The sequence below is a fragment of the Pelodiscus sinensis genome, chromosome 1 (assembly GCF_049634645.1).
Source record: "Pelodiscus sinensis isolate JC-2024 chromosome 1, ASM4963464v1, whole genome shotgun sequence".
NCBI lineage: Eukaryota > Metazoa > Chordata > Testudines > Trionychidae > Pelodiscus > Pelodiscus sinensis.
The window spans coordinates 25,520,190-25,547,637 of record NC_134711.1 but is presented as its reverse complement, the minus strand read 5'-3'; the positions used below and the strand labels follow the sequence as shown (position 1 = coordinate 25,547,637).

Here is a 27,448-nt window from a genome sequence, read left to right as displayed (position 1 = left end):
CAGTCCCCGACTTATGCGGATCCGACTTACGTTGGATCCGCACTTACGAACGGGGCTTTCTCGCCCTGGAGGTCGAGGTAGCAGATTGCTACCTGCGAGCTCCGGGGCAAGAAAGCCCCGTTCGTAAGCTGCTCCGGTGCCCCTGGTCTGCTGGACACCGTCTCCAGCAGACCAGGGGCACCGGGCGGGTTCCCGCGCTTCTGAGGCTTTGCCAGAGCAAAGCCTCAGAAGCGCGGGGAACCGCCGCTGCTGCGGCTTCAGTCCCTGTGCCTGTGGTCTGCTGGGGACCGTCCCCAGCAGACCACAGGTACCGGGACTGAAGCCGCAGCCGCGGGTGGGTCCCGCGCCTCTGAGGCTTTGCCAGAGCAAAGCCTCAGAGGTGCAGCACCCCGCTGCCGCTGCGGCTCTGCTCCCCGTGTCCCTGGTCTGCTGGGGGGGGGGGGCGTGGCTAGTGTGGCCCCCCCCAGCAGACCAGGCTTTTGTTTTGGACCCTGGAGCAGAGCAGCTGGGGCGCTGCCGATTGGTCCTGCAGCGCCGCTCTGGGCACTACTGGACCAACCCGGCAGCACCCCAGCTGCTCTGCCCCAGGTCCTGATTCAGCCGCTGCTGGTCAGTTTCAGCAGTGGCTGAATCAGGACGCCTGGGGCAGAGCAGCTGGGGTGCTGCTGGGTTGGTCCAGTAGCGCCGAGGAGCGGTGCTACTGGAGCAACCCAGCAGCACCCCAGCTGCTCTGCCCCAGGCGTCCCCAAGTCAGCTGCTGCTGAAACTGACCAGCGCTGACTACAGGAAGCCCGAGGCAGAGTTGCTCTGCCCCAGGCTTCCTGGAATCAGCCGCTGATCAGTTTCAGCAGCAGCTGACTTGGGGAAGCTTGGGGTTCTTAAGTTGAATCTGTATGTAAGTCAGAACTGGCGGTCAGTTTCAGCAGCGGCTGAATCTGGACGCCAGTTCCGACTTACATACAGATTCAACTTAAGAACAAACCTACAGTCTCTATCTTGTACGTAACCCGGGGACTGCCTGTATAACGCTGCTAGGAACTAGCATGTCTCAATCTGTTTGGGTTTTTTTCTAAGTATGGTTGGCACACATCGGTTTGTTGGGTTAGATTATGGGCTGTTTCTTTTATTTGCCAGTATTTTTTTTCCTTTTGCTGCATAATGTTTTAAAAAAAGTTTACTTGATCATTTTATTCTTTCTCTGCTTTTCCCATTTGGCTCATGCTTGAAAAAAAGAGTCTCTCAGAGAAAATTATCAAAACATAATTTGTTATTGTATTTTAATGTTTAGCTTCATCTTTTTTTTATTTGAGAAATATTTAAAAAGAAAGTCTCTTTTATCTGCATGTATCTGTTTTACTTATCTGAATCTCTTGGGATCAGGAACAACTTCAGTGCACTTGGAATTCCAAGAACATGTGATTCACACAACAGATTCCAACTTTGTTAGTATAGTGAATGTAGCATTTTTTGCTGTTTTATTTCTTTGATCCATTTTGAAAGCTACTGCATATTGTTTACAAATGAAACAAGCACTATAGCCTTTCTGCTATAATGCAAATAATACTTTCACAGGGGAGCAAGATAAAGTTGGAAATTCAGTACTAGTTCCTTGTTTGCCTTGAGGCAGTAGAATCAGGACATGAGAATGCTTAGCTGCTCTCATTTTGTAATATATCTAGGATGGTATAGCACGCTTCTTGCATCGATTTTTGACTGGTCCACCAAAAAGTTATAATTTTCAGTTCTGTAAGTTGAAAGACACCAGTTCTCAAGTTAAACAAAAGCAACAAGGATTGTGGGGACACCAGAGCTATTCCAAGTAAAGGATGGTTTGGGGTGGCTGCCTCAACCATCCTATGGATGGGACCTAGAGGAATTATGGGGGTCCTGTTGAAGGATGGCCACAAGGCTCACACCCCATAGTCACTGCAGCGACAGGAGCCAGAGCAGCCCATCAGCCTGCCCCTGCCGCCCTCTACTGGCCCACTGCGCTTGGCTTTTCTGGTCCCATGGCACTCCAATTCACACCATTGTGGAGAAGCAGGGTGCAGCAGGCTGGAGACCGCAGTGGAGTGGAGCTGCCCCATATAAGGACACTGTTGCCACACTCCTTGGAGGAGGAGAAAGGGGGCAAGCAGGAATAGGAAGGGGTGTGGTAGGGGCAGAGCTTGGGAGGGAAAGGGTGGAGTGCTGGTGGAGTACAGGAGATGCAGGATGATGTGGGGGGGGTACTCCTGGCTCCACACCTGAGGCACTGAGTGGCACCTTAGGGATGGCCCTGTGTGATACTGTAAAAACTAGTCCTTTAGTTTGGCTTTGTAGCTAAGGCTAGGTTTACTGTCTGTTAAACTAAAAGACCCTACATTGCTGGGTCAGAATCCTGATTCCACAGAAAAAATCTTGCACTAATATACCACTTGTCACAGACCAAGTCAAGAAAATCAACCTTTCTTAAATGAAGCAACATTTACAAAATACCAACATTTTGGTATAAATACATTTACATTTTAATACAACAAATTATTGATCTGCCCTGGTGGGGGGGCTGCCTAATTACCTGAGCTCCAGGCAGCAAAGTCCACAGCCTTGACTGATTCACCTCCTGCTGTCCCCTAGGCTGAGGGAGTGGCTGCAAAAGCAGAGATAAACACTAATCATAGCTCCTGTTCAGACCTTCTCCTCATGTCTATCAAATTCTCCCTTCCCCTTAGCAAAGCAACCCCTAATAGTCTTACCTAGATTCTGGAAGTTAATTGATTTATTGGGTTTTTTCCCAACAGGGGAACTGGCCCAGTTTGAGAGATGAAGTTTTGTGACATCCCATCGTCTGTGTTTTCATCGCTCCCCAAAACAGTAAATAAACATTCTGGTAATACCTGATACTAATAATTAACTGAGTGCTAAGGTTTTTCACAAAGTGATCACTCCATATCTGGCCGCTGGCTTTATCATCCAAGAAAACCAGAACATCTTCAAAAGATGAGCCTGGGAGCTTAAGTTAAAAATGTTGACAGTGGATTTATACATTATTAGAATAATCTGTAACTCACTAACCCCCTTTTTTGTCTTATGACTGCAATGTTAATTGGCTGCTTCACCTTGAATGGTCTCTTACTATATGCTACTCCTGGGGGGCATTCTGTGACACTGTGCACATGTACACGCGCACACACGATTCCTTTTCCCTAACCCCTGCCCTGCTGATTTTTTTCCTCTGGAAAACATATCAAGGGTCTCAAACTCCTGGCCTATGGGCCATTCACAGAATAATTGCACAATCCAGCCCAGGACTGGAGGAGGTGCCTGTCTTGTTACTGACCCCCAAGCCTTGCCACTTCCCGCCATTGCCCTGTCCTCCCCCTATGCCACCCTGTCTTCTAGGACACAGCTTCAGGGATCACTGGGGGGCTTGGTGCCATGTGGTAGTAGCAGACACATCTTTCACATAGTTCCAATGGTGGTAGGATCCACAGAGAAGCACAAAGCACTAGCTCTGCTGTGCTCCGCTTCCCCATGGCTCCTAGTGCACAGAGAGTGCAGGGGGGTGCAACACTGCTGCTGTGCTGCATCAGATTCCCCTCCTCTCCCCCCCCCCCCGGTGATCCCCGAAACCACGTCCTCAGGGACAGAGTGCCATGGGGGGGGGGGGGAAGGGTGAGGCAATAGTAGGAAGGGGCAGAGCTTGGGGGATGATAACGGACAGGAGTCCTGGGATGGATTGTGCAGTCACTGGCCTGGGATGGCTGTGGGCCAGGAGTCTGAGACCCCTGATATATAGATTCTGCTGCGGAATATATACAGATTCACTGCTATTACACCAGTCACCCACCAGGCGCTGCTGTAGCACCAGAAGACACAGCAGCAAACCAGCAGAAAGAGAAAGGGAGAGATGGCATTCAGTGGAGCCAGGTGGCGTGGGAAGGCACAGAATAAGCAGAGCAGGGCACACAGGGCTGTTGTAGGGCGGCCACAGAGTGAGGTTCAGAAGGACTAGTGGAAAGGACAGACTAGGGGGGTGGGCTCAGAAGCTAGTGAGATGACAGCATTGAGCCAGCGGTTGAATGACAGAAAGCTGCAGAGCCACAAGGGAAAAGGGGAAGAAGACTGCAGGGACTCAGGGAAGGGGAAAGTAGGTTGCAGGGAGACACAGGGACGGGGAAGATGTGCAACTGAATGAGGGATGCTAGGTGTCAATCACGGTCTGCATGAGAGAGGCTCCCCAGCTCCCAAACAATCCCTCATGCCACCAAAAAACTCCTGTTTTGTACCACACGCATCCACACCTACCAATCCTCCAGGTTCACTCCCAGGTTCCTTCCCTCTCCCTCATCTCTTCCTTTACCCATAACTCCCCTCAAGTCTTTGCACTGCTTATGAGGGGGGTGAGAAATGTGTCTGCATTGCAGTTTAAATGGATTATTCAAAACTCTGTATTACTATAGCTAGTAAAGAGCCTATTTATCAAAAATAAATTCCTAACTCTTTTTGTCTGTATTGTCTCTGATGCCAATGGGTTAGCTTCTCCTGTTATCATAGTTAATCCACCTCCACAAGAGATAGTAGCTATGTCAACAGGAGAAGCATTCCCACTGACATAGCACCATCTATACCAGGAGTTAGGTTGTCCCACAGCCACCATCCCTTCATTCCTGAATCCCCATGTCCCTGCCCTGAGCCCCCACAACTTCAGCCCCTTCCTTGATTCCTGCACCCCCACATCCCTCCTGCCCTGAGCCCTCCAGCCTCCTCCCGATTCCTGAACCCCCAAAACCTCCCTGCCTTGACCCTCCCAACCCAACTCCCTGATTCCTGAACCCCTCCAAACCCTCCTGCCCTGACCCTGCACCTCCAACCCCCTGCTCTGATTCCTGCACCACCCCCACATACTCCCTGCCTTGAGCTCCCCATCCCCACACACTCTAATCCTCTCCTCTGACTCCCCACTCCCACATTTCTTACAGGTACTGTCATATCGCACTCCACTAACCCCTGCCCTGAGCACACACCGCCACACACAGTGGGTGGGATATGACCGTACCTGTAAGAAACTTAAGTTTCTTTCACCCCTACAAAATACTAGGTGCAATTAAAACTGCAAACTTATTTAATCTCTCTTTAATACACTAAGATGAGATAAAATAATTGCTAGCTAATCAGTAACGCTTAAGAGGTGAGCAATGAGAGAAGAGAGGGGCCCAAAGTCACATCTTGCATGCCCTCCTCAGAACAGCTAGTTGTGCCCCTGCTGTTCCATCACTAGCCATCTTATCATACTTAATGCCGAACCTGGAAGGGAAGCTTCTCATACTCACTCTCCAAACTCCCTCTGAAACTCTCCTGTTAGTTGCCTCTGTTTGGGACTCAAGTTTGCCTTTGCAAGTGATATTTTAAACAAGGTTTCCCTGTGGCCCACCTCAGACCTGCTCCTCACCACCAGGAAATAATTAACCATTCAGAGACATCAGACAGTGGGGCTGGTCAAAGCTTCAAGAGTTAGAGCCTTGCAATTCAATTCAGCCTAACTGGTGGGGTGTGCGAGCTTTGATTCTTTTTCTTCTTCTCCCTCTCCTCCCCAAACACTGGCCCCTATTCCTGTTTCTGTCCTCTACATTCATGTTTCCTTTTCCCTCTATCATCTTGCTCCTCATGGTTTCCCTATCTTTTTTTCCATATTACCTCTTTAAAAGTTTCCATCTGTCCCCAAATTCTCCAACTCCCTGTTTCTCCTTGTTTTCCTGTTATTACAGTGATTATGTGTATATACCTGCCCCTTAAGAGCAGCTTTGCTCCCTGGTTTCCTCCCCTGCTCCATGAAAACAATGTGCAGCTTCTCTGCAAGGCCTGAATTGCTAATTTTACTGAAAGGGGAAGGGAAGGATAAAAGTGACCCTAACAGCCCCACGTTGCTTCTGAGAGGAACTGGTAGTTCTCAAAGGGAATGGCTACACAGCCCTTAAACACGTGCAACTGGCTGAGTTAAGGGGCTGTTTAAATGTGGTGTAGACATTTGGTCTTGGGATACAGCCTGAGCTCCCTGACACTGCAATCTTGCTGAGTCTGAAAGCCTGGGCACCAGCCTGAGCCCAAACATTTATGCTGCAATTAAACAGCCTATTATTCTGAGTCCCGCAAACCCAAGTCAGTTGGCACAGGCCGGCCATGGATTTTTCATTGCAATGGAGACATACCAGTGCTTTTTTTGTGACGGTACGCACTGGTATGGCATACTGGCACCTTTTTTTTGGGAGCACTCCCGCCACGCCACTTTCCCCCAGCACAGCCCCTAGCCTGACTGACAACGCCTGCGGGAACAGCAAGATGAAAAATTTGCTTTTCACTTATGCATATGTGTATGTTGACATGATATAGGAAGAAGGGTTGGAGAGGCATTTTTTAAATGTACTTTCCTCAAAAATTGAGTACTGGCATCTTTTTTTTTTTAAACAAAAAAAAGCACTGGACATACTCATATATACCAGGACACCGGCCACTCAGTACAGGTGTTAAAAACCTATAGTGACTGCTGACAGGTGATGGGTAGAGAAGAACACTGCAGAATACAGTCATGAAGAAGGTAAGTTGGCACAATGGCTTCTGAAACCTCCTTTATCAGACTAATTCAGAGACTTTTAGGGCCATAACATGATATATGAATGTTGGCAAAGGATTAAATACTGAAAACTCTAGAACAGAGCAATAATAGGCTTTTACCCTACATAGCCAGTCATCACTGTTGCCTATTTTTGATTTAGAGGCGAACTGTTGCATCTTTCCGTCCTTGCTTATTCCTTCCAGAGTTATGCTCATTTGATGTTGTTTTTTACTTTTAAGCCTCTTTTTCCTATTTCATATTTTTGGGAGGTAGAAAGACTGTTTCAGTTTTGATCTTCCCTGTCACTCTGTTTACAAAGGCATTCATCCCTAGAACTGGAACATCCTATTTCCTATTCCTGGTTGTACTCATTGATGCTGTATATGTGAGAGGTCTCCCTGAATCATCCCCATTTCACACATTTGTTTAGGTATAGCAGAGGTCAGAATATACTGAAATACAGAGCTAAAGCAGCTCTTTACCTTGTGCAGCAAAGGGAGGGCAGCAATCAGCTTTTAAAAAAATCTCTCAGTGCCAAATTTCACAACATGTAGCTCAGTAAAATACTTCAGTAGGAGTTCTGCATGATTACGGACCCCAAGATAAAACACTGAGAAGCTGTCGACACAACACTAATAATTCTGAGCCATACATTTAACAAGACTCCACTAGATGGCACTTGGACATTGTTATTCTGTAACCGGAGTCTAATGAAAACATTTACCTCATTAAGTGAGTCCATGGGGAAGGACACTTGAAAGACTTTAAAAGGACTACATTGCATTGCCTCAAAAGGAAAGAAATGTGGTTGGCATTCACAGCAATTAAGAAAATGTTATGCTCAAGGAAGTATAATTTGCTGTCCTGGATACTAAGTAAATGCAAATCTGCTACACAGTGAGCCCTTTGGGAAAGCTAAGTTTTTCAGTTACGTTGCTAGTCTAGTGAAGCCTAGGTGGGTGAACTTTCAGACTCCCACTTAAAGCACATACAGAATACCAAACCTCACACTGCTAAACCTTTTTTATGTGACTTACTAGGGAAGAATCACTTCACAGTGTTGTAAGCTGACAGAGGATTCATTAAGTTGGTATCACTCAGGGTTGATTTCTTGAAGAGGACATTTTGATAGCCACTGATTGCCCTCTTCTTCCCATCCCTGTCTTATCCCTATCCTGTCCTGGTCACTAATCTATTTCCCACTTTCTTTCTACCAATCTCCTCTGGTTCCTTTTCCTATGTATATGCCCCCTTGATCCTTTTCTCTCTGCACAGCAGCACTCTTCCTCCACTGAAGAGACATCTAGAATCAGGGAGCAAGCTTTCTACACCAAGGCTACGTCTACATCGCAGGCTTCTTGCGCAAGAACTGTTTTACACAAGAGTTCTTGTGCAAAAGGTCTTCCACAAGAGTGAGTCCACACTGCATTGTGCATTTGTGGAAGAGATGTGCTTTTGCACAAGAGTGTCCATGGCAATGTGGGCGCTCTCTTGCGCAAGAAAGCTCTGATAGACATTTTAGCCATAGGGCTTTCTTGCGCAAGAAACCCCTGTTGCCTTTCTACACTGACTTCTTGTGGAAGAGCTTTGGCGCAAGAGGGCTTATTCCTTTTGGGGAGAGGAAAAGCTCTTGCACAAGAAGCCCTGTTTTCCGACGCTTTACTGTAAATTTACTTGTGCAAGAACGCGCATGCAGTGTAGACACTCTGCAAAAAGTCTGCAGTGTAGATGTAGCCCAACTCTATTGACTTTTTTCCAGAATCATAGAAATGGAAAGGACCGTTAGAGGTTATCAAGTCTAGTTCCCTGCACTCATGGTAAGACCAAACACCATCCCTGATAAATTTGTGTTTAACAAGCTCTTTCAAATCTTTCCACAATCTCCCTAGGCAATTTATTCCAGGGCTTATCCACCCTGAAAATTAGGAAGCTTTCCTAATGTCCAACCTAAACATCCCTTCCTACAATTTAAACCCATTGCTTCTTGTCCAATACTCAGAAGTTAAAAATAATTTTTCCTCCTCCTCCTTATAACAACCTTTTAAATACTTGAACACTTACATGTCCCTGCTCAGTCTTACCTTTTGCAGATTAAACAAGCCCAGTTCTTTCAATCTTCCCCATTGGTCATGTTTTCTAGATCTTTAATCATTACTGTTGCTCTTCTCCAAACTTTCTTCAATTTCTCCACATCTTTCCCAAAGTGTGGCACCCAGAACTCGACACCGTAATCCAGTTGAGGCCTAAATCAGTGCAAAGTAGAGGGGGGAAAATTACTTCTCATGTCTTTCTTACAATACAGGAAGTCCCCGGGTTACGTACAAGATAGGAACTGTAGGTTTGTTCTTAAGTTGAATCTGTATGCAAGTCGGAACTGGCATCCAGATTCAGCTGGTGCTGAAACTGATCAGTTTCAACAGCGGCTGAATCTGGACACCAGTTCTGACTTACATACAGATTCAACTTAAGAACCCCAGGCGTCCCCAAGTCAGCTGCTGCTGAAACTGATCAGCAGCTGATTCCAGGAAGCCCGGGGCAGAGCAACTCTGCCTCGGGCTTCCTGTAGTCAGCCGCTGGTCAGTTTCAGCAATGGCTGAATCAGGACTCCTGGGGCAGAGCAGCTGGGGTGCTGCCGGGTTGGTCCAGTAGCGCCAAGGAACGGTGCTGCGGGACCAACCGGCAGCGCCCCACCTGCTCTACCACAGGCCCCGGGCTTTGCTCCATGTCTCCCTGGTCTGCTGGGGGGGGGCACTAGCTGCGTCCCCCCCCAGCAGACCAGGGAGACGCTGAGCAAAGCGGGGGAGGACCCGGGGCCGGACCCGGGGCGCTTCCAGATCAGCGCCGCGGGTCCGGCCCGGGTCCTCCGCGGCTTTGCTCCCCGTCTCCCTGGTCTGTTGGCTCCCCCAGCAGACCAGGGAGACGGGGAGCAGCTTTTCTCGCCCCGGAGGAGGCAGGCGGCGGGACCAGGCGTCCCGCCGCTCCAGTCCTCCGGGGCGAGAAAATCCCCGTTCGTAACTGCGGATCCGATATAAGTCGGATCCGCGTAACTCGGGGACTGCCTGTACTCCTGACAATGCATCCCAGAATGATGTTTGATTTTTTTGCAGCAGTGTTACATTATTGACTCATATTTAGCTTGTTGTCCATTATGGACCCCTAGATCTCTTTCCGCAGTACAGTAATTCCTCATTTAACACGTGCCCACTTAACACGTTTTTGCAATAGCACGATTTTTTTTAGGGAACGTTTTTTGAATTACACGATCGTCCCTGGAATAACACAATTTCCCCAGCCAGCCCGTCGCCAGTAGCTGCGCGGGACTTCCCCCACCTCCCTGTAAAGTGGTGGAGGGTTCGCCGCTCGCTGCGCCGTTCCCCAGTGAACCCCCCCTCGCCAGATGCAGTGCGGGTCCCGGCAGACCCATCACATGGGGCATGTTCCCAACCCAATCCCCTCTCCTCCCCTTCCCTTCCCTTCCCCAGAGCCAAACACCTCCCATCCCTGCTGTAACTCAGTCCCCTTTCTCCCCCAACCGACACCACCGCTTGAAACGCAACCCCCACCTTTTCCATTATTTTCAATGGAAAAATTGATCCCACATAACACGTTTTCACTTAACACGATCATTTTCTGAAACATATCTATAGTGTTAAATGAGGAATTACTGTACTCTTTCCTAAGTAGTCATTTTGCATTGTGTATGTGTGTAATGGATTGTTATTCCTAAATGGAGTACTTTGTATTTTTCATGGAGGTACCTTCCCCCTCCCCCTCAAAGCCTCTTGCTTACTGTGCAGAGCAGGGAAGGAAGAGGAGGGGGTACTGATGTCAAGGTAGGCCTCTCCCACCTTATATTCTGGAGAGGGCACTGATGTCAGGGTGGGCCCCTCCCATCCTGTATTCTATCTCCACAGAATGGATGTGAAGGGCACAGGGCTTGGGATAGAGGGAGTTTCTTGGCTGCTTTTGAGAGTGGTGCAGGGCCAGGGCCAGGGCCAGGGCCAGGGCAGGTGTGAACCTGCCTTAGCACCACCACCCAGGAAACACTTGAGGTAAGCAGTGTCCAGCTGGAGCTAGAATCCCCAAACCCTGCCCCAACCATGTACCCCCTCCTGCACCTATCCTAGCACTGAGCCCCTTGGACCCAAACTCCCTTACAGAGCATGTACTCTAAACCCCCTCCTGTACACCAGCTCCTTGCCCCAGGCTCAGCTCAGAGCCCCTCTCACTCCAAATCCCTTAACTCAAGACCAGAGCCTGTGTCCCAACCCCCTACCCCCATCTGGTAAAAAGGAGGGAGGATGGAGTGAGCAGAGATAGGGCTTCAGAGAAGGAGCCAGAGTCAGACCCTACAAGCAAGGCTGCAAATGATGTGGGGAGGAGGAGCAAAAGGGAAAGCAAGGTTAAAATGCTACCATAGCAGCCCACTTTTACCCGGGGTCTGTAGCTACCATAAATGCTGGGTGGCAGGTGATTTCCTTTATGATGGCTAGCCCCTTGTTCCTCCTGTTCTAAGGAAAAGCCCCCAATTGCTGCTTAACCCCCATGACCCTAGCTGGGGAAGAGAAAGGGGGCAGAGGATGGGTCCCCCTGCCAATGTTCTAATTTTTTCCCCATCTGTGTGCAGAATAAATGTTATGTGCACTAAGGCACGTGTGAATGTGCACCACCAGTGAAAACGCATACTGCTGGCTGCGGTGCGCAGCTAAATATTTGACTCTCTTCTGGGTGGCTGCCTAAGTGCTCAGCTTACAGGGAACACCAGTCAAGGACCTCCCCCCCACAGCCTGTGCAGAGCACTAAGCCAGAGCCCTCTCCCAGTAAGTGATGCAAGGGGGTGGTCACGTGCCCCTAAATATTGATTGCTGAAGCCAGGTGCCCTCAGGCTGCTCTCTCCCTGCTCCCGTTTTATCCCACAGGCACGGTCACCTCGGCGCTCCCTTTACACGCCTGCCCCTGCCTCAGGGCCCCCCCTCGCTCCAGCTCCCCCCCCCCCCGCCACCCTTAAACTAGAGAACGCGCGATGTTTCCTCAAGCTACCCCTGCCCCCCGCCCCCGAGATTTGGGGAGGGCCGCCCCGAGCCTCCAGGCCGTTCATCGGCCTGCCCCCCCCGCCCGGGCGCTCCTCGCGCACGCTCGTCTCTGGCCCCTCCCCCCCGCGGCGGTGAGGAGGGCGGGCGTTGGTGGCGGGGAGCAAGGTGGCGGAACGCGCCGCCTGCCAACGGCCACCCAGCGCGCCGCGGCGTCGCGCGTTTGCGGGGGGACGCCTGCGAACCCGCCCCCCCCATCACGTGGTGGAGGGTGTGGCCGCGTGGTCGGTCCCTTAGCAACGCGGGATGGCGGCGGCGAGCGAGCAGCGGGGCCGCGAGTACCTGGAGCGCTACAAGATCCCCGAGCTGCTGCACAACCTCAGCGCGCTGCTGCTCTACCACCGGCCCGGTACGGCGGCGCCCTTCCCCCACCGGAGCCGCAGCACCGGGCGGGGCGGCGGAGGGGCGCAGAGCCACTGGCAGGAGACGGGCGGGGGCGCGGGGCTCTAGCACCCCCTCTCCCCCAGCAGGAGACCCGGGGCTGTGGGGAGCGCGCGGCTGGGCTCAGCAGCAGGCCCGCGAGCTAGAGTCGCCCCCCCCCCTCCTCCCCGCCGCCGCCTACAACGCCGGGCTCAGGTTTTGGGGCTGGCTGCGCCTGCCGCGCGGGGTCGGGGTTGGCTGAATGGACCAACTATCAGCGGGGAAGCGTCACCGCCTTCCCTCCGCAGTGCCCCGGTTTCACGCCAAACAGTGGCTTAAGGGCGTTACGGGCAGCCGAGGGAGCAGGCAGCAGAGCCTCGCTTGGCGCCCCCCGTTGCAGGGTAGAAGCCTGTACAGCGCGTTCCCCGCTTCCTGCTGGACGCTGCCGTCTGTCCAAGACAAGGAGACTGTAAAAGTGCTCTAATTACCTCGTCAGCTCCCTCCCCGACCTACTGAATGCAGGTGTCGGAGCTTGTCCTAAACAGAGAGCTCTCTGGGGCACGGTGTCTTTTTATTATGCATTTGTGCAGCACTCACCCCAAAAAGGATCTTGATGGTTAGGTGGGGCCCAGAACCTATTTTAAGACAACTAATCGCACGTGGACAGTGGCTCGAAGGTGAATCCAAAGCAGTGTGTGTGTGTGGACTTTCAGGTGTAAGATCTCACCAGAAGGTTAAGATCAAGTCTAGTGTCTTAACTATATTCAACCCAAAGGCTCAGGGCCATCCTTACGATTTATGGTGCCCTAGGGGGGATTATTAAACTTGTGCCCCTCTGCCTGACTTGCTCTTCCACCCCTACCCTTCCCAGAGACCCCCAGCAGCCAATCCTCTTCCTCAGACTGTGCTGCAGGCAGCACATTTGGCTCTCTCTAGGACCCAGCCCTCCTGCTACATGCCACTACAGGGTTTCCCAATTTTATTTGGCCATGGAACCCTTTTCAAGGAACCCCTAGGTTTGTTGAGCAAAAAAAAAAACCCCCCCGATACATTAAAATCACATTCCTTCCCTAACACCCCGCCTCATTGAGGCCTCATCTTCTCTGATCCCCTCCTCTCCATCACTTGCTATCCCCAGCCATTATATGCACTCACTTGGTTGAGAGAGAAGGTGTAGGCTCTGGGGTGGGAATGAGGGATTTGGGTATGGGAAGGAGTGAGAAGTGCAAGCTCTGGGAGAGAATTTGGATGCAGGAGAAGGGGATGTTGGCTCCGAGGGGGGGGTCTCCATGCTGGGGAGCGTTGGGCTCAGGTGGAAGGTTAGGGTGCTGAGCAAGTCACAGGCTTGTGGATGTGACAGTGCAGGAGTTTGTGGTGGATATGTGAGGGGCTCAGGGCAAGGAGGTTGTGAGTATGATGGGCTCAGGCCACACTTTGCCATGTGTGGATGGTGCAGGAATGTTGGCAGAAGACTGAGGATGTGGGGATGCAGGAGTTTGGGGTTGTAAGAGGCTCAGGACAGGGGTTTCTAGTGTATGATAGGCTCAGATTTGGGGTCAGGTGGTACAGGAGTGTTATGATGCTGCAGTGAGGTGGCCCTAATTGGGGGCATGTTGGCCAGGCTTCATTTTTAAATCAACTATATTAAACTCAAAGGCTGCATCTAGACTAGCATGATTTTCCGCAAATTTTTCCCGCAAAAAGTTTTTCCATTAAAAGCATGTGCAGAAAAGAGCGTCTAGATTGGCATGGATGCTTTTCCACAAAAGCACTTTTTGTGGAAAAGCATCTGTGCCAATCTAGACGTGGTTTTGCACAAGAAAGCCCCAGTCGCCATTTTTGCCATCGGGTTCTCAGTTGTCTACGGTTCTCAGTTGTCTACACTGGCCCTCTTGCGCAAAAGCATTTGCGCAAGAGAGCATTTTCCCAAGCAGGAGAGTCATTGTATTTGTGCAAGAACACTGACGATCATACATTATATCGTCAGTGTTCTTGCACAAATTCAAGTGGCCAGTGTAGACAGCTGGCAAGTTTTTCTGCAAAAGCAGGTGCTTTTGCGGAAAAACTTGCCAGTCTAGATGCAGCCAAAATGTTTTTGCATTGTCTTTATATATGAGGGGGACAGGGAACCTGTTTTGAGTCAAGGATCACTGACCCACAGAAGAGTCAGTTGGGGCCACATAAGTGAGATGCGCCCTCCCCCCCCCCCAAAAACAAAAATGGAAAAAAACCCCACACAACACAAACACACCACACTCAAGCCTCACTAATGTGATCCGAAGGATACTGGCACCAGGGACAGGGTGGTGCTGGGTGTGGCAGTGGGTGGCAGGGTGCTAGGGACGGGGACAGGGTGGTGCTGGTAACAGTATTGGTAGGAGCAGAGGACAGGTTACTTTGGGGGGAGTTTGGGTAGGGGACGGGCAGCTGGGACCAGTACCTGACAGTCCTGCAGCGCCTCCGGGAAGTGTGCAACTGCACTCCCCCTCCCCAAACTGCTGGTGTGCGTGCTGCATAAGCAGCAGGACTGTTGCACCCCAGCAACTTACTTCCACGATGCTGTCCTGCAAGGGGGGGGGGGTGGAGGGCACATGGAGTCCCAGGGCAGAGCGCGGCCTGCACAGTTGGAGCTGCACAGACTCGGGTCTCCTGACCTCCCCACACTGCGCAGAAAGGCCCTGCAACTAAGTTGCCAAGTGCCACAGCCCAAACTGTTCAGGCAGCTCGCACCGGCTCCTGTGGGGAGGGGAAGTACTTCCCTCCCCGCTGTGGGCCGGGAGCAACTGTTCCCTCTGCCCCTGCCTCTGCATCACCTGGGAGGAATGGGAAACAAGTCTACTGCTTCTTTAAGCAGCTGGCTAACTGGCACTTTCTCTTTCAGAGGGGGTAGGGGAGTGCCAGCTTTTTGCACTGCTTCCCGACCGGCAGAGTGGTGCCCTACGCAACTGCCTATTCTGCCTATGCCTAAGGATGGCCCTGCAAAGGCTGAATAATATTTGTACAGTCACTCTAAACTGAAAGTCAAAATACGGAGCTGAAGCCTTACCTTGCTGCCTCCCCTCCAGAGACTTCCTCCGGTGCCTGTAGCTACATGCAGATGGAGGGTTGTGGTAGGGAGTAGCAGCATGTAGGGCCATATAGCTTATGTACTGTCTGTCACAAGTGATATGAAGTAGAGCCATATCATTAGCACACTTAAGGTTCCATACAACTTTTATTAATATATAGTAAATGATTTTTTAATTGTATTATTTTTTATAGCCATTACCTTAAATTACCTTAGCTGTAAATTTAACAAGAAACATCAATGGGCAATTTTAGAAATCATTTAATTAAGAGTTTTTTAAAGTATGTTATAATTTTTCCACAGATCATTATACCTCTGGAATATTTGTTCTGCAAGAATCTGATGTGTCTCAAATTTTATTGCAGGCATTAGTGATACATTTTCACATTTCAATTTTTTTTTAGAATTACTTCATTAAAACAGAAGGTTAAGGGCTCAAAATCATTTTGCTGCAGAATTCAGTGCAGCACTGCTAAATAATTACAAGAACCTGCCCTTGTCATAACTTAGATGTAATATATCATATAGTATACTCAGGGCCGTGATAATAAGCTAGCAGTTTCCCCTCAATGCCTCTGCCAGGTTCTATAGAATAGTCAGCATATGTGTATTAATTCTGAAGCTTGCTTTCAGTTACTTAAGTGACCGATTTTGGAAAAATATATTATTTCAGTTTTTGCTATTGTATATACAAGATACAAATGTCTATAGTACAAGAAACCCCTGAGTTGCAACCTCCACTCCCCTCTCCCCCAACTTTAAAAAATAGTTGTAAGTGTGGAAGGGGCTGAAAACCCCCGACGTACACCCTCGGCCCATATTTACGATGGTTCACGGTGCCTATCATCAACGAGGGTTTGAATTACAATGCCCCTGATTTGCAGTGCTTCCCCCAGAACCAATTGCGTCTCAAGTTGGGGGGGGGGGGGGTCACCTGTACAGTGGAGTCTGGATTAACCGACACCTGATAATCCGACACCCTGCTTTATCCGACCCTGCAGCTCCCGGGGACTTTGTCCCTGGGAGCTGCAGGGTCCGATACAGCATGGGCCAGGAGAATGGCCCCGCTTGCCGCCTTGTTGCTCTCTAGGAGCAGCTGCTGCCACTCGTGCCGGGGATGAAGCGGCCCCAGCAGGAGCGGCAGCAGCTTCTCCTAGAGAGTAATGGAACAGCTGATGCTGCTCCTACCGGGGACGTCCCCTGCAGGAGCGGCATCAGCTGTTCCATTGCTCTCTGCAGTAGAGTCCGTATCATCCAACATATTCGGTAATCCGACCATGTGTCGGTCCCATTTAGGTTGGATGATAGGGACTCTACTGTATTAGAAATATATGGCTAATATAGGTTATAGCCAACTATTAGATTACATAAGTGTTTTATAAATCACTATTTCCATTTTACACTCAAATGGTGAAATTTTGGCCGTTCTGAAGTCAACGGGAGTTTTTTGCCATAGACTTCACCAGGGTGAGGATTTCATTCAGATATTTTACGAAGTACAGATTGGACCTTTCTGGTCCGGCACCATCAGGACCTGAATGTGGGATTTTTGCTGGACCAGGGTAGGTCATATCTGGCTTCCCTGCTACCAGTTCCCCCCAGCCCTGGACCAGCCTCGTGGCCATCTCCCCTTGCCACCAGCCTCACTGCCCTACCAGTCCCCCCACCTCCCTCGGCAGCCCAGCTTCCTGGGTGCTGAGCTCCTGGCCCCACGGGCAGCTCTGCTGGATTGTGCCTGGCTGCCCAGTTGTGGTGTACCAGGCAACCCAGCAATGGGGAGCCCAGCTGGCAGCCATCCACCGGGACTCTCTGGTCCTGGAGCATCTGGGGTCCTGCCAAACAATGGATGTTGCTGGACCAGGGAGTCCCAGATTACAGAGGTTCAACCTGTAATGCATTAAAATCAGGATCTATAATCAAATGAGGCAACTAACATGCACACAACAATTGTTCAAATGAGCCTTGGATATTAGAATTTATTTTACTCTAGTGTATTTTCAGACAAGTTACACTGCTGGTACAGTATAAATAAAGTCAGAATAAATCCTACAGTACACGGTTTTTGCATTCATGATAAGAATTAGTAAGCCTAGTTTAAAAATATATACCATCATAGCTTTGTTAATTTTTTTTCCAGAAAGACCAAGAGAGTTTTTGATAAATGCACTGGAAAGAGCGAAGCTTGCAAAACTAACTGATGCGGAATATCCTTACCTTGTGGATGAATCAAATTTGGAATCTATGTTTGAAATGCTGGATGTTACAAGTCAAGGCTACATAACTTTAGTACAGTATAAAGGAGGTTTGTCTTCCTTGTTCAGAAGTTTTAATTAAGATGGATTTTGTGTTTACTTACAGATGAGAACATTAATATAGCACAGAGCATTTCAGATCTAATATGCAAGTTTGTTGCTCAAAAGAACATGAGTTTAATTAAAGAAATTCTCAAAATATCAGAATTTAGTATCCGTAGAAAAGTTTACTTATTGCAAAATGATCGGGTTTCTTTAGCAAAAAAAATACACAGCCCCGATCTTTTACACAATATTTGACCAATAAAGTCTACAAAAATGTACATTAGAGTTGGCAAGTGTAAAAAGTTACATTTTGTTTAGCTGCTAGATCTTTGTGACTTAGGGGGGAAAAAAACAGTCGGTACATTTTGGATGTAAAATTAGCCTGTGGGTTTGGATCTCAAGGTTTAAAAGGATTCTCTCTCTCAAAAAACCTTTGTAGCTCTTCAAACCTTGGGGCTAACTACTCAGAATTTGCCTTGTGAAGATACAACTATCACATTGGAAATATTCAAGAAAGAAGTGTAAGTAAAGTGATACTTGTACCCTTTCATTTCATATAGAGAAGATTAAAGATTTGTAGCCAATTGTAGTTGCATAAATTATTGTATTAAGCTCAGTTAAAGTAATATGAAAAAGCATGATTTTTTTTAGAATCAGGTCTTAAATCTACAAAGTACTCAATAGTTACAGCTGCTCAAATTCAGTTTGAATGTCAGGCACGTGCCACCTTAAAATTCACTCTCTTTATGTTAATAAAAAATATCACCATAAAGTCAAATATAAACTAAGTGATTGGATTAAGTTTAACTTTGTTTTGACCCACCTCACAAGGAAAACAAGTAGTTATAGACAGATTGAAGAAAAGCTTATGTTCTTATTTGTGGAGTATCAGGAGAGCATTAAGCAAAAAAGTTTGCCACAACTTCTGAAAGGGATTGTATTTCCATGACTAAGTCAGATATTTTGCTATTGTTGACACAATTCATTTGTACTGACTGTAGTGATTTTCTTGTCATCTCTGAAAACAGTCTCCTTGATAGCTATATGTGGAAATGACATTTGCATTAAAAATTTTTACCAGTTGATGATGCGATTTAAGAAAATATCCCAAATACTAGAAATGAGTATTTCAGGGAATAGATCAGAATAAATATCTGCAGCTTGTCTGAAGATTCTGGGGATACAGAGTAATACTGGTAATCTCCAATGCACAAGAACATCTGTGTTTCTCTGAAGTGATAAACTTTTCAGTTATAATGAACTGTAGGAGATGTTTTACTCAATCCATACAGGTACATAAAGCCTCAGTATTATATAAGACAATTGCCTGTTTTCCATCACTCAGGTAATTTGTTATATGCTTACAAGAGAGTAATATAGTATAGACAGGAACTCTTCGGTTACATTGCTAACCTCTAACAATATACATATAAACACATGCAAATACAAACGTTACCTACCAGTATGCCCTTAATGCACTGGTGAACAACCTACAGCCTATCACGGTTGTGTGTGTGGCCCACAAGACATTTTGTTTACCAGTGCTAGTGCACAGGGTTGACAGATTCCACTGGTTTCCGTTTTTTTGTATTCACGTATCCTGGACATTAAGCAAAGCCATACAAGGTTGAGAGCCATGCGTTCCCTCTGCATCCAAAGTGCTGCTACGATTCAATTGGCACATGCCGCAATTTCTAGGTACACAAGTGCAGTTAGCAAAATTCCCTATCCTGAGAGTCCATCTTGGTTACAACTATTTTGCGGCCCACTCACTGACTTAGGTTGTCCATTGCTGGCCTAAAGGTTGAATTTGGGTCATAAGGCCTGCGAGCTGCTTAACTCTTTTCTGGCCGTGAGTCACATTTTGTATAAGATTTGTTGCAATTATATAACTGCAGTAGTAACAATGGCTGGCACAGTCATATTTTAAATTGGAGAACATCATATCAAGTTATGCAAATTGGAATATTTCCAAACTGAGCATTTCTGCACAGAACTTTTGGTGCATGTACATGACCAACATTTTGTTTCACCATCTCTCAAGTAGAACCTGCCTATAAGTGCCTCTTGCTCTCTTTCTCTACAAAGACAAGTTTTGAGATTCCACAGATTTAGGACACAGGAAATTATGATACCAAAGCTGGAGTCCAGTTTACAGGCAGGGATCAGGAGACGTTATATGGGTGGACTGGTAAGCAAGGCAGCCTGGATAGCTTTGTGGGAATCTAATGCCTGTTTTGAGCCTGTACAAGTTCCGCACATGTGGCCAGGGAAGAACATACCAAAAAATCCTCAAATTAATTCATTTTACATGAGTAACTGCAATCTCATTTGTGAGGGGAATACAGAATTGGAAAAGTAGGCTATTTTAAATGAAAACTGGGTAAATTAAGTACAACATTCACATCCATATTTACTCCCCACATATGATGAAGAATAACTATAGTGGCTTGGGAAGGGATAACACTATGTACTGAAGACACTTCTATATTGAAATCTCATGTGTAATGACTAAAATGTTTCTGGTATGTTCACAAATCACTTAACGAGATTTCTTTTCTTCTATAGGAAGAAGTTGTTGCAGGAAAGCTGGGCAATATATCAATCTTAAGCAGCTGTCTACTAAAATAAAAAACATTACCAGTTGCCCAAGGCAATTAGTTTCACTTCTCTAAAAATAAACTGACTAGTGTCATCATTGTATGTAAAAAGTTGAATTATTTGGTGCTAGTTTAAATAATGAGAAACACCTGAGGAACATCTTTAGAGGACTTCCTTTACCAAAAAAAAGTTAAAATAAGTGTAACATTAAAAAGATGCTGTGTAGCTACATCTTCCCTGTTAAGAATGTTTTGGGGGCAAAAGTGATAAAATGACTTATTCCATGAAGCTCAAGGCAGTACACTTGTTAGTTCAACTATAAAACTATTTCTCTACAAAATGTTCTAGCATGCAATAAAAGCAGCCATTATAGCATTGAAATTTTATTTTAAAGTTAGATATTTCTTTAAGATTCCTGAGGGAAGGGGAACGATAAGCAACCTTGAGAAGATGCTTGAAATCCAACAAAACTATGATTTCCAAACATAAGCCATTTGAAATAAACAATTGTATCCGTTGTGATGGCATTTTGTAAACAAATTAGCTAATCACAGTTGTTCAGAACATTTTTAAGAGGATTTGGACAGTCAAAAAAGACAACTCTAAAGTTTCCATAACACAATTTAGATTTAGAAGATAGCATGATCAGATAAAATAGAACATGAACACATGCTTTCACCTCATTCCATACTCCCTGCACACACATCTAAGTATCTAATGCCCATGTGTGTGATACGTGTATATGAGTCCCTCTACCTAGTTAATAGCCTTTTTTTCTCTCTCCCCCTTCCCCCCAATCTAGTGCTGTCTAAAGAAATTTTAGCATATGTACAGTAAATGCAGTTTCTTTGACAGTTCAATCATTGGTCAGTGGACTAATGCAGTTTATTTGACAGTTCAGTCATTGGTCAGTGGACTAACTAAATGTTTATGTTCCTTTTTTAAAATGTTTTACTATTTTTAAATTGAACTAAAATAAACTTTTCCTTAGTTTCTAACATAAAGACACAAAATCCTGCTACACAGAATTTCTTTCAAACACAACTTCACTTAATTTTCAATGGCAAACTACAAAAAAATAAGGGGGATGGTATTTGTTTATACTTTCCCATCCAGTTATGTTACAGAATTCCCCGTTTTTCAAATGTGGCTTCACATTTGTAGATCCTAACTTTGGATTTAGGAGCTGTCATGATTATGAGGGTTAGCCAGCAGCCTGAGGATTAAGGGGTTAACTACACCTAGCCAGGTGGAGTGACCAATAGGAATGTAGGTGGGACTTTTCAAACTGGGACAAAGGAATTTGGGTTTTTTTCTTTTTTTCTCCCTTTTGTCTCTCGGAGTGTGTCCTCTGCAGCTACAGAGAGGGACAAGCATGTCTCTCTCTCCAAGACACCATTCTTCGTTTTCTGTAAGTAGGGTAAGGTTTAGGTAGTTTCGTTAGGCTTTATTGTTTTAAGGGTTGGGTATGGGATCTGAGATCTGGCACTATTTAAAGATGTTTTGGCTTTTCTTTGTAACTAAGTTCTAGGCCCATGGAGTTTCTCCATGAGTATATTTTGTTACCTTCCTATTTAGTCATTATGCCATCAACAGGAATATTGTTGTAATAATAAAAGTTTTCTTTTCTTTTTATTAACCTGGCAGTGGTTAATTGTGTGCCCTGATTTTTATTTTAGGGGCAAGATTTCCCAAATGATCTCCCCTGATTTCTTTATCAACATTTGGGTGGTGGCAGCGGAAGTTTTATTCCCAAAATCTAGGTTTTTAAGATTTTGGGGGAAGTTTTATACCAAAGCCTGGTAGATCAGGCTTTGGGGTACACTTGCTGGCCCCCATTTCTGCATTTATCATGCCAGAATGGGGAAGGAGCCATGACAGGAGCTTTTAGCATTTATTATTGAATGCAATAGCTCTGTTGTTGTTCTGTTTGAATAAACAGATTCTGAACCTGCTTTTCATTTTTATCGGTTGGGGCAATATGGGCAAGTGGTTGATCTTGCTTTCTGTCTTGGACAATTTAATTGACTGCTGATTTTTTAATTTAAACACAGCCTTTCAATATGCTGCTCCTTCATAGGAGTGAGTTATTTATTTTGATGGGGAATAAGCTATCATTTTTCTTTTCGTGTTAAGTCATGCTTTTTCATTTCTCTTATGCATAAATTTAATCCTTTAGTGAGTTTTAAAATGCTAACATGTCTTAAGTAGAGTAATTATCCCTATGGTAACTTTTTAAAAATATATATTATAGCTAAGGTTTTTTTTGTTTCTATTGGTGGTAAACATCTGCACATTACTTCAATATTGGTGCACATAACAAAATTCATTCTGCACAGGGGTTGAAAAATCAGAGGGAACATGGATATATGCACAGAGTTTACTCCATATTACTCACTAAACCATAAATGTTTCTGCAGCAGAACCACTATCTTACAGCCATTATTGACTAAGCAGAGCACTATTTAACAAGAAATACAATCTCAACTCTAGATCTGAGTTTGTTGTTCTCTACATGCCTCTAGGTTGGGGGTAGTTACAAAATATGCAGTTAGATAAACAGATCTGATTAAATTATACCATGTTAGAAACTAGTTCAGTATCTCAACTGATTTTAAATGGTTATGTATAAAGTATAATCTGAATTATAAATGATTAAGGCATAAGGCTAGATCAAGTCAATATTTTACAAAGCGCACTAGCGGTTTGGTGGTTTTTTTTTAAGAATATACAAAAGTGTACTAATGTAATAGCTTTACTTCACTTTTATTCAGATAAATAACCTAGAACAGATATTTTAATTCTAACCATTTTCCTAGAAGATCTTCACTTATTTTCCTGTATTAGGCCAGTTTGCTCTCAAATTAAGTAGAATCTCAACATCTTGTTGAGCTAATTTGTAAACTCCAAGTTCATTTAACACTGCTGTGGCAGAGGGCTGGTTTGGATCCAAGATGGTTCCATTTTCTGAGGCTGAATGTAGTGCATCTTTCAAAAGTAGGGCAGAGCCAACATTTAGATTCAAGATGATGCAGGCTTCTTTTATGCTATACAAGAATAAAAATACACACTTTTCAGTCTGAAATGAAGTGCCCATTTCAACTTCATGTCAGGACGCAGTATATTCAGTCCATGGTTTTGTTTTTTGATCATCCCATTCATAAAATACTAAAAATAACCTCCCCACTCTGGATAGCTGAAAAGACAAAACTTGAACTGAAAAGATAACACACCCACACTTTTCTATATAGCAGGCACCCACCTTAATATCTTTATTATTTTTCAGTGAGTCAAACCTGACAGTATAGCCACCATTTCTGACAAACTGCTTCCAATTATCCAGGTCCTTGTATTTATTTTTTCATTTTTAGTTTCCCATGGAGTAAAGAAATAAAAGCCAATACCAATATTAAAATTGAAAAAGTAGAAAGTTAAGCAGGAAAGCAAGATTAACTACCCTCTCAGTCAGTATGCTCAAATAAGAACAGGAGTATGAAATATAGATACAACTGCTGAAGCAAGGAGGTACCCTGTACTACTCTCATACAGTCTTGAGGCATAATAGCTAGGCCTGTTTAAATATCTGATTGGTTGTATCACAGTTGTAATTAGGGATGTAAAAATCCCATTTAATTGATTAACCAATTAAACATAATGCACTGGAGCAGCCCCTGCTGGTTTACCAGAACCAGTAAGTATCACCCATTATAGATTATATTTACCCGTTAACCATTCACATTCCTAGTTGTAACTGTACTTTTCTGTGCCCACATTTTCCCATCTAGAAATGGGGATAATACATCAATAAAGGGAGTATGAAGCTTAATGTTTGACAGGTACTTCACAAAAGCCTCAATAAACATAGCATCTTCCATTTAAGTATTATTGTAGTACAAAGCATAACCTTCATCTGTAAACATTTCTGAACCATTCCTGCACTCCTTATTCAGGCTAAAATCCTATTTTACTTTGTAGGGCAATTAGCCTCAGTAGGACTCACAGGATTGCACCCTTAGTCCTTGCTTCTTGGTGGTTTGTCCCACTATGGCCTCCTGTGCTCTTGACATGCTTTACCATCCAATTTTCCCTAAATGTGCAAGTGCCAGTCAGTGTGTAACCAACAGTTAGTTCATTACTAACTTATAAGAACAAGCCAGAGTCAATGGGAGCTTTGCTTAAGTATGGACTGCAGAATCATACCTGATGTAGTGGAACAGATTCTCTCCTCTGCCACCTCACAATTTTAACAGATTTCTGACCCAATTAATTCAAGCTACAACCATGAAAGATGCTGACTTATGCACAAATATAAGAACTTGGTATGATCAGCTAGTTACTCGCTATTGAAACACTAATACCTTAGAAACTGGCTTACTTACTGTTTGAAATAATTTTCTGGTCTTTTGCAGTAGTGGGAAAATAAAGGGAAAAGATTCCTAGTCATGTCAAACTGAAGTTGTGCTGCTCCTCCTTCATTAAAGTGATTAGCCAGAATTACCTACATATGCATGTGAACAGATGCATTAAATTAATTTAGGTAAGTTATTTGCACTTTTCATTGTCACAGCCCAGATCACATAACTGCAGATGCTTACCTCTTGATAGATGAACATATCCACTTTCTCTGCAAGAATTTGCCAGGAGATTTTAAATAATGAGTAGCAGAGCTGCTGTTCTAACTGTAGCAAACGATCTCTTAATGTCAACAACAATGGGCAAGCTGTACTGGATAAGGACATTACTGCCTGCTCCGCCTGGGATGGCAAAGATAACCACCTGAAGGAACAGACATACACCGCCATATTACAGTAAGGTTATTCACAGGAAAGCAGTAGCAATGAAGCTCATCTTTTTCAAAAGGTCACAATCTCAATCTCATTTTTAATTTTACTGGGCTTCTGCTAGCTCTCCACAGTCTCAAATATCTAAAAAAGGTCAGAATTATGTATTAATACTCCACACCAAGATAATTTGCATCATCATCTAATAATATCAAGCCTACATTTTAGTTAAAGGAATGTAAGATAGGACACCTGAGAAAAAAAACTGCAAGTGTGCAGGAACAAGCCCCCCCCCCCAAAAAAAAAGACATTATTTTAGAAAGTAGCCTACCAATTTTACCCAGGAGCAAGTATGCATCAATATATTAAGGGTTCTTGAAAATAGAGGTAGTCCTGAAGTTTATCAAACTTGCTCCTTAGAAGTCTCAAAGAAACAATAAGTGTCAGATAAGAGTCCCTGCTGCAGTGTGCATCCACTATTTGCAGGATAGTGCCTTAGAAAAATCACAATCTACCTAAATATATATTTATATTTAGGAATACCAGAGAACACTTTCCAAAATCTCATCTAATTCAGAGACCTAGATTTTTACATTATACAGTTTTTTTAATCAAAAGTCTTAAGTGTATAACAAATTATCAGAAGACATTAACACAAAGACTTACCTTTCTTTTTTGTAAAGCTTTGCAGCATCTTTGACTTCCCTGAAGACATGATCTACTTGGCGGGTTAACATGTCATGTTTTAGACGTTCTAGGAGGTTAATCATGTCATCAAAGACAGAGCTTTCCATACAAGCTAGCTGTCCTAGCTGTAGCTTACTGAGAGCACTACTGTCTGCACAAACTTCCAGCGCAGCCTGCTGAAGCTCTAAGAAGAACTACAGAAACAAAAAGAGATTTAGATATATATGCTAGAACAAAAAGGGTTTTACCAGGTTAGCTTTTTTATTTAGTACTTTAATATGCATAGCTTCAGCTGGTAACATGTTTCCCTAAGGCAGGGATACTCAACACATGGCCTATGGGCTGCATGTGGCCCACGGCCTGTTTGTTTGTTTGCAGCCTGCAGTGCAGTTTGGGTTTACGTGGGACTCAACACAGGTGGGATTCTTTGACCATGCCCTCCACTGGGAACACACTCCACAACAGTGAAGCATCTCCCAGGCGGGGTGAGCACTGAAAGATGCAAAAGGATGGGCTGGCTGGGTGTACAAACAGGTACAGGGTGTCGGCATTTCTAGCCCCCAGATAGGAAGTGCTGAGAGCACCAGGGCATTGTGAGAAGTGCTTTGTATTTATGCCTGTCAGTATGAAAGAAGCTATTTGCATATATATTTGCATTTATATGTAACCATGCTTCAGTTGCAGCCCTCAGCATGTTCTGTATGTATCATTGCAGCCCCGAGGCTTCCAAAGTTGAGTAGCCCTGCCCTAAGGCTTTTATAAACTAGCAACTTGTTTTGAAATAGAAAAAGGTTATAAAAAAAATCTTGTAACTATTTCTATTGTCTCAAAATGAGTATAGAATATAGTGATTTAATCCCAGTGATGGACATGGAAAGCTGTTATATCCCATCTGACCTTACAACATACTAAAAAAGAACCAACTGAAAAGTCAAATTTTCTTCTGGACTAAATGATATGGGCTCCTAAGTTCCAATTTCAGAAATTAACACCTGGACAGAATTTACATTTTAAGAAATGATCCCTTAAACTAAAAACAATACTGAGGTAAAGTTTCTGAATTAAATTTTATAAAGATATAAATTAAATAGTATGGTGATATATATAGCTGCTATCAGATCTAACATTAAAACACTGCATTTCAACATTTCCAGGTTTTTTTAGTTATTTATTTTAATAGGTATTCATTAACAAAGTTACATGCTTAAATATACAGAAACAGGCTAGATTCTGAATTAGGACTCATTACCCAAACCTCTGAGGTTAATAGTGATCTCCCCAAGTCTCCACTAGTAGACTGCAATATAGAATCAGGGTCTAAACATAAGTAATTAACACAAAACATTCCCTTATGGATGCTCCAAATCCACAGAGACCTATCTGTCAGATACGCCTGGCTTCTCAGTTTCACATGAAGCATCAGCAATTCCCTATCACTAACTAGGTGTATAGATATGTGCTGAGAAGTAATGTCTTATGGCATTAGGAAAAGATACTTAAAAAAAAAAAATCAAGCAAACCTGCTTCAGCGTAAAAAAAAAAATCTTGTAAACTAGAATCCTTGTGTATTTAGAAGCATGGGTTGACCTGAAAATTCAGCAGCTTGATTATACGTTTTAGATACATTATACTATACACAGCAAACTAAAGGCTGGGAGTATTGCTTCCTGGGCAGACAGGCAAGAAAACAAGATAAAGTTAGTATGAAACAATAGTGCTTTCTTCTTACAGAATATGGAGCACTCTGCAGATGCTAGGTCACACATAGGAAGAGGAGGACTGTTGGCTGTAAGAGTGAAGTATAGCTCTAGATATAATGGACAAAATAATCCTTCCCCTACTAAATTCACCTGGTTTCCTTGAGAAGGGCATCCAAAGAATATGGAACCTTCCCTAGCTCACCCACCCAACTCCAGCAAATCTTACACATGAGCGGTCTCATTGATTTCTACCAGATTACTCATATAAGGGTT

At 45.0% G+C, this 27,448-nt stretch overlaps 3 protein-coding genes and 1 long non-coding RNA gene across 10 annotated transcripts in view; 2 read left to right on the top strand and 2 right to left on the bottom strand.

The window, feature by feature from the left end:
• The window catches only part of ATXN7L1 (ataxin 7 like 1), a 203,564-nt gene extending 199,972 nt beyond the window's left edge, over positions 1–3,592 (top strand). The window contains exon 10 of the mRNA XM_075909853.1: positions 2,781–3,592. Within this exon, the coding sequence (XP_075765968.1) occupies positions 2,781–2,816 (36 nt within the window). The 3' untranslated portion in view covers positions 2,817–3,592. The remainder of the gene's footprint in view (positions 1–2,780) is intronic.
• LOC112543779 (uncharacterized) lies at positions 867–11,388 on the bottom strand. Of its 2 annotated transcripts, none has more exons than XR_012898160.1 (4): positions 11,027–11,388; positions 8,674–8,835; positions 2,558–2,629; positions 867–1,744 (listed from the first exon to the last, which is right to left on the bottom strand). It is a non-coding gene; the product is annotated as an uncharacterized LOC112543779 (long non-coding RNA). The 2 variants fall into 2 exon arrangements; XR_003087012.2 differs by lacking the exon at positions 11,027–11,388 and adding an exon at positions 10,383–10,685.
• A 370-nt stretch (positions 11,389–11,758) lies between these two features.
• On the top strand, positions 11,759–20,393 carry EFCAB10 (EF-hand calcium binding domain 10). The gene is made up of 4 exons (XM_075912107.1): positions 11,759–12,031; positions 17,247–17,411; positions 17,846–17,927; positions 19,975–20,393. Exons 1-4 carry the CDS (start codon positions 11,929–11,931, stop codon positions 20,015–20,017), a joined length of 393 nt encoding a protein of 130 aa, XP_075768222.1. The 5' UTR covers positions 11,759–11,928; the 3' UTR covers positions 20,018–20,393.
• A 396-nt stretch (positions 20,394–20,789) lies between these two features.
• Positions 20,790–27,448, bottom strand: part of RINT1 (RAD50 interactor 1) — a 32,048-nt gene continuing 25,389 nt past the window's right edge. For all 6 annotated transcript variants that reach the window (XM_006137555.4, XM_006137552.4, XM_006137551.4 and 3 more), the window contains exons 11-14: positions 25,455–25,669; positions 24,603–24,783; positions 24,387–24,505; positions 20,790–23,054 (exon numbers count right to left, since the gene is read on the bottom strand). In XM_006137555.4, the coding sequence (XP_006137617.1) occupies positions 22,838–23,054; positions 24,387–24,505; positions 24,603–24,783; positions 25,455–25,669 (732 nt within the window). In that variant the 3' untranslated portion in view covers positions 20,790–22,837. The remainder of the gene's footprint in view (positions 23,055–24,386; positions 24,506–24,602; positions 24,784–25,454; positions 25,670–27,448) is intronic.

Coding starts and splice junctions, on each gene's coding strand:
- EFCAB10 (XM_075912107.1), top strand. CDS start 11,929: ATGGCGGCGGCGAGCGAGCAGCGGGGCCGCGAGTACCTGGAGCGCTAC. Junction 12,032..17,246: donor GCTGCTCTACCACCGGCCCG/GTACGGCGGCGC, acceptor TTTTTTTTCCAG/AAAGACCAAGAGAGTTTTTG. Junction 17,928..19,974: donor GAAATATTCAAGAAAGAAGT/GTAAGTAAAGTG, acceptor TTTCTTCTATAG/GAAGAAGTTGTTGCAGGAAA.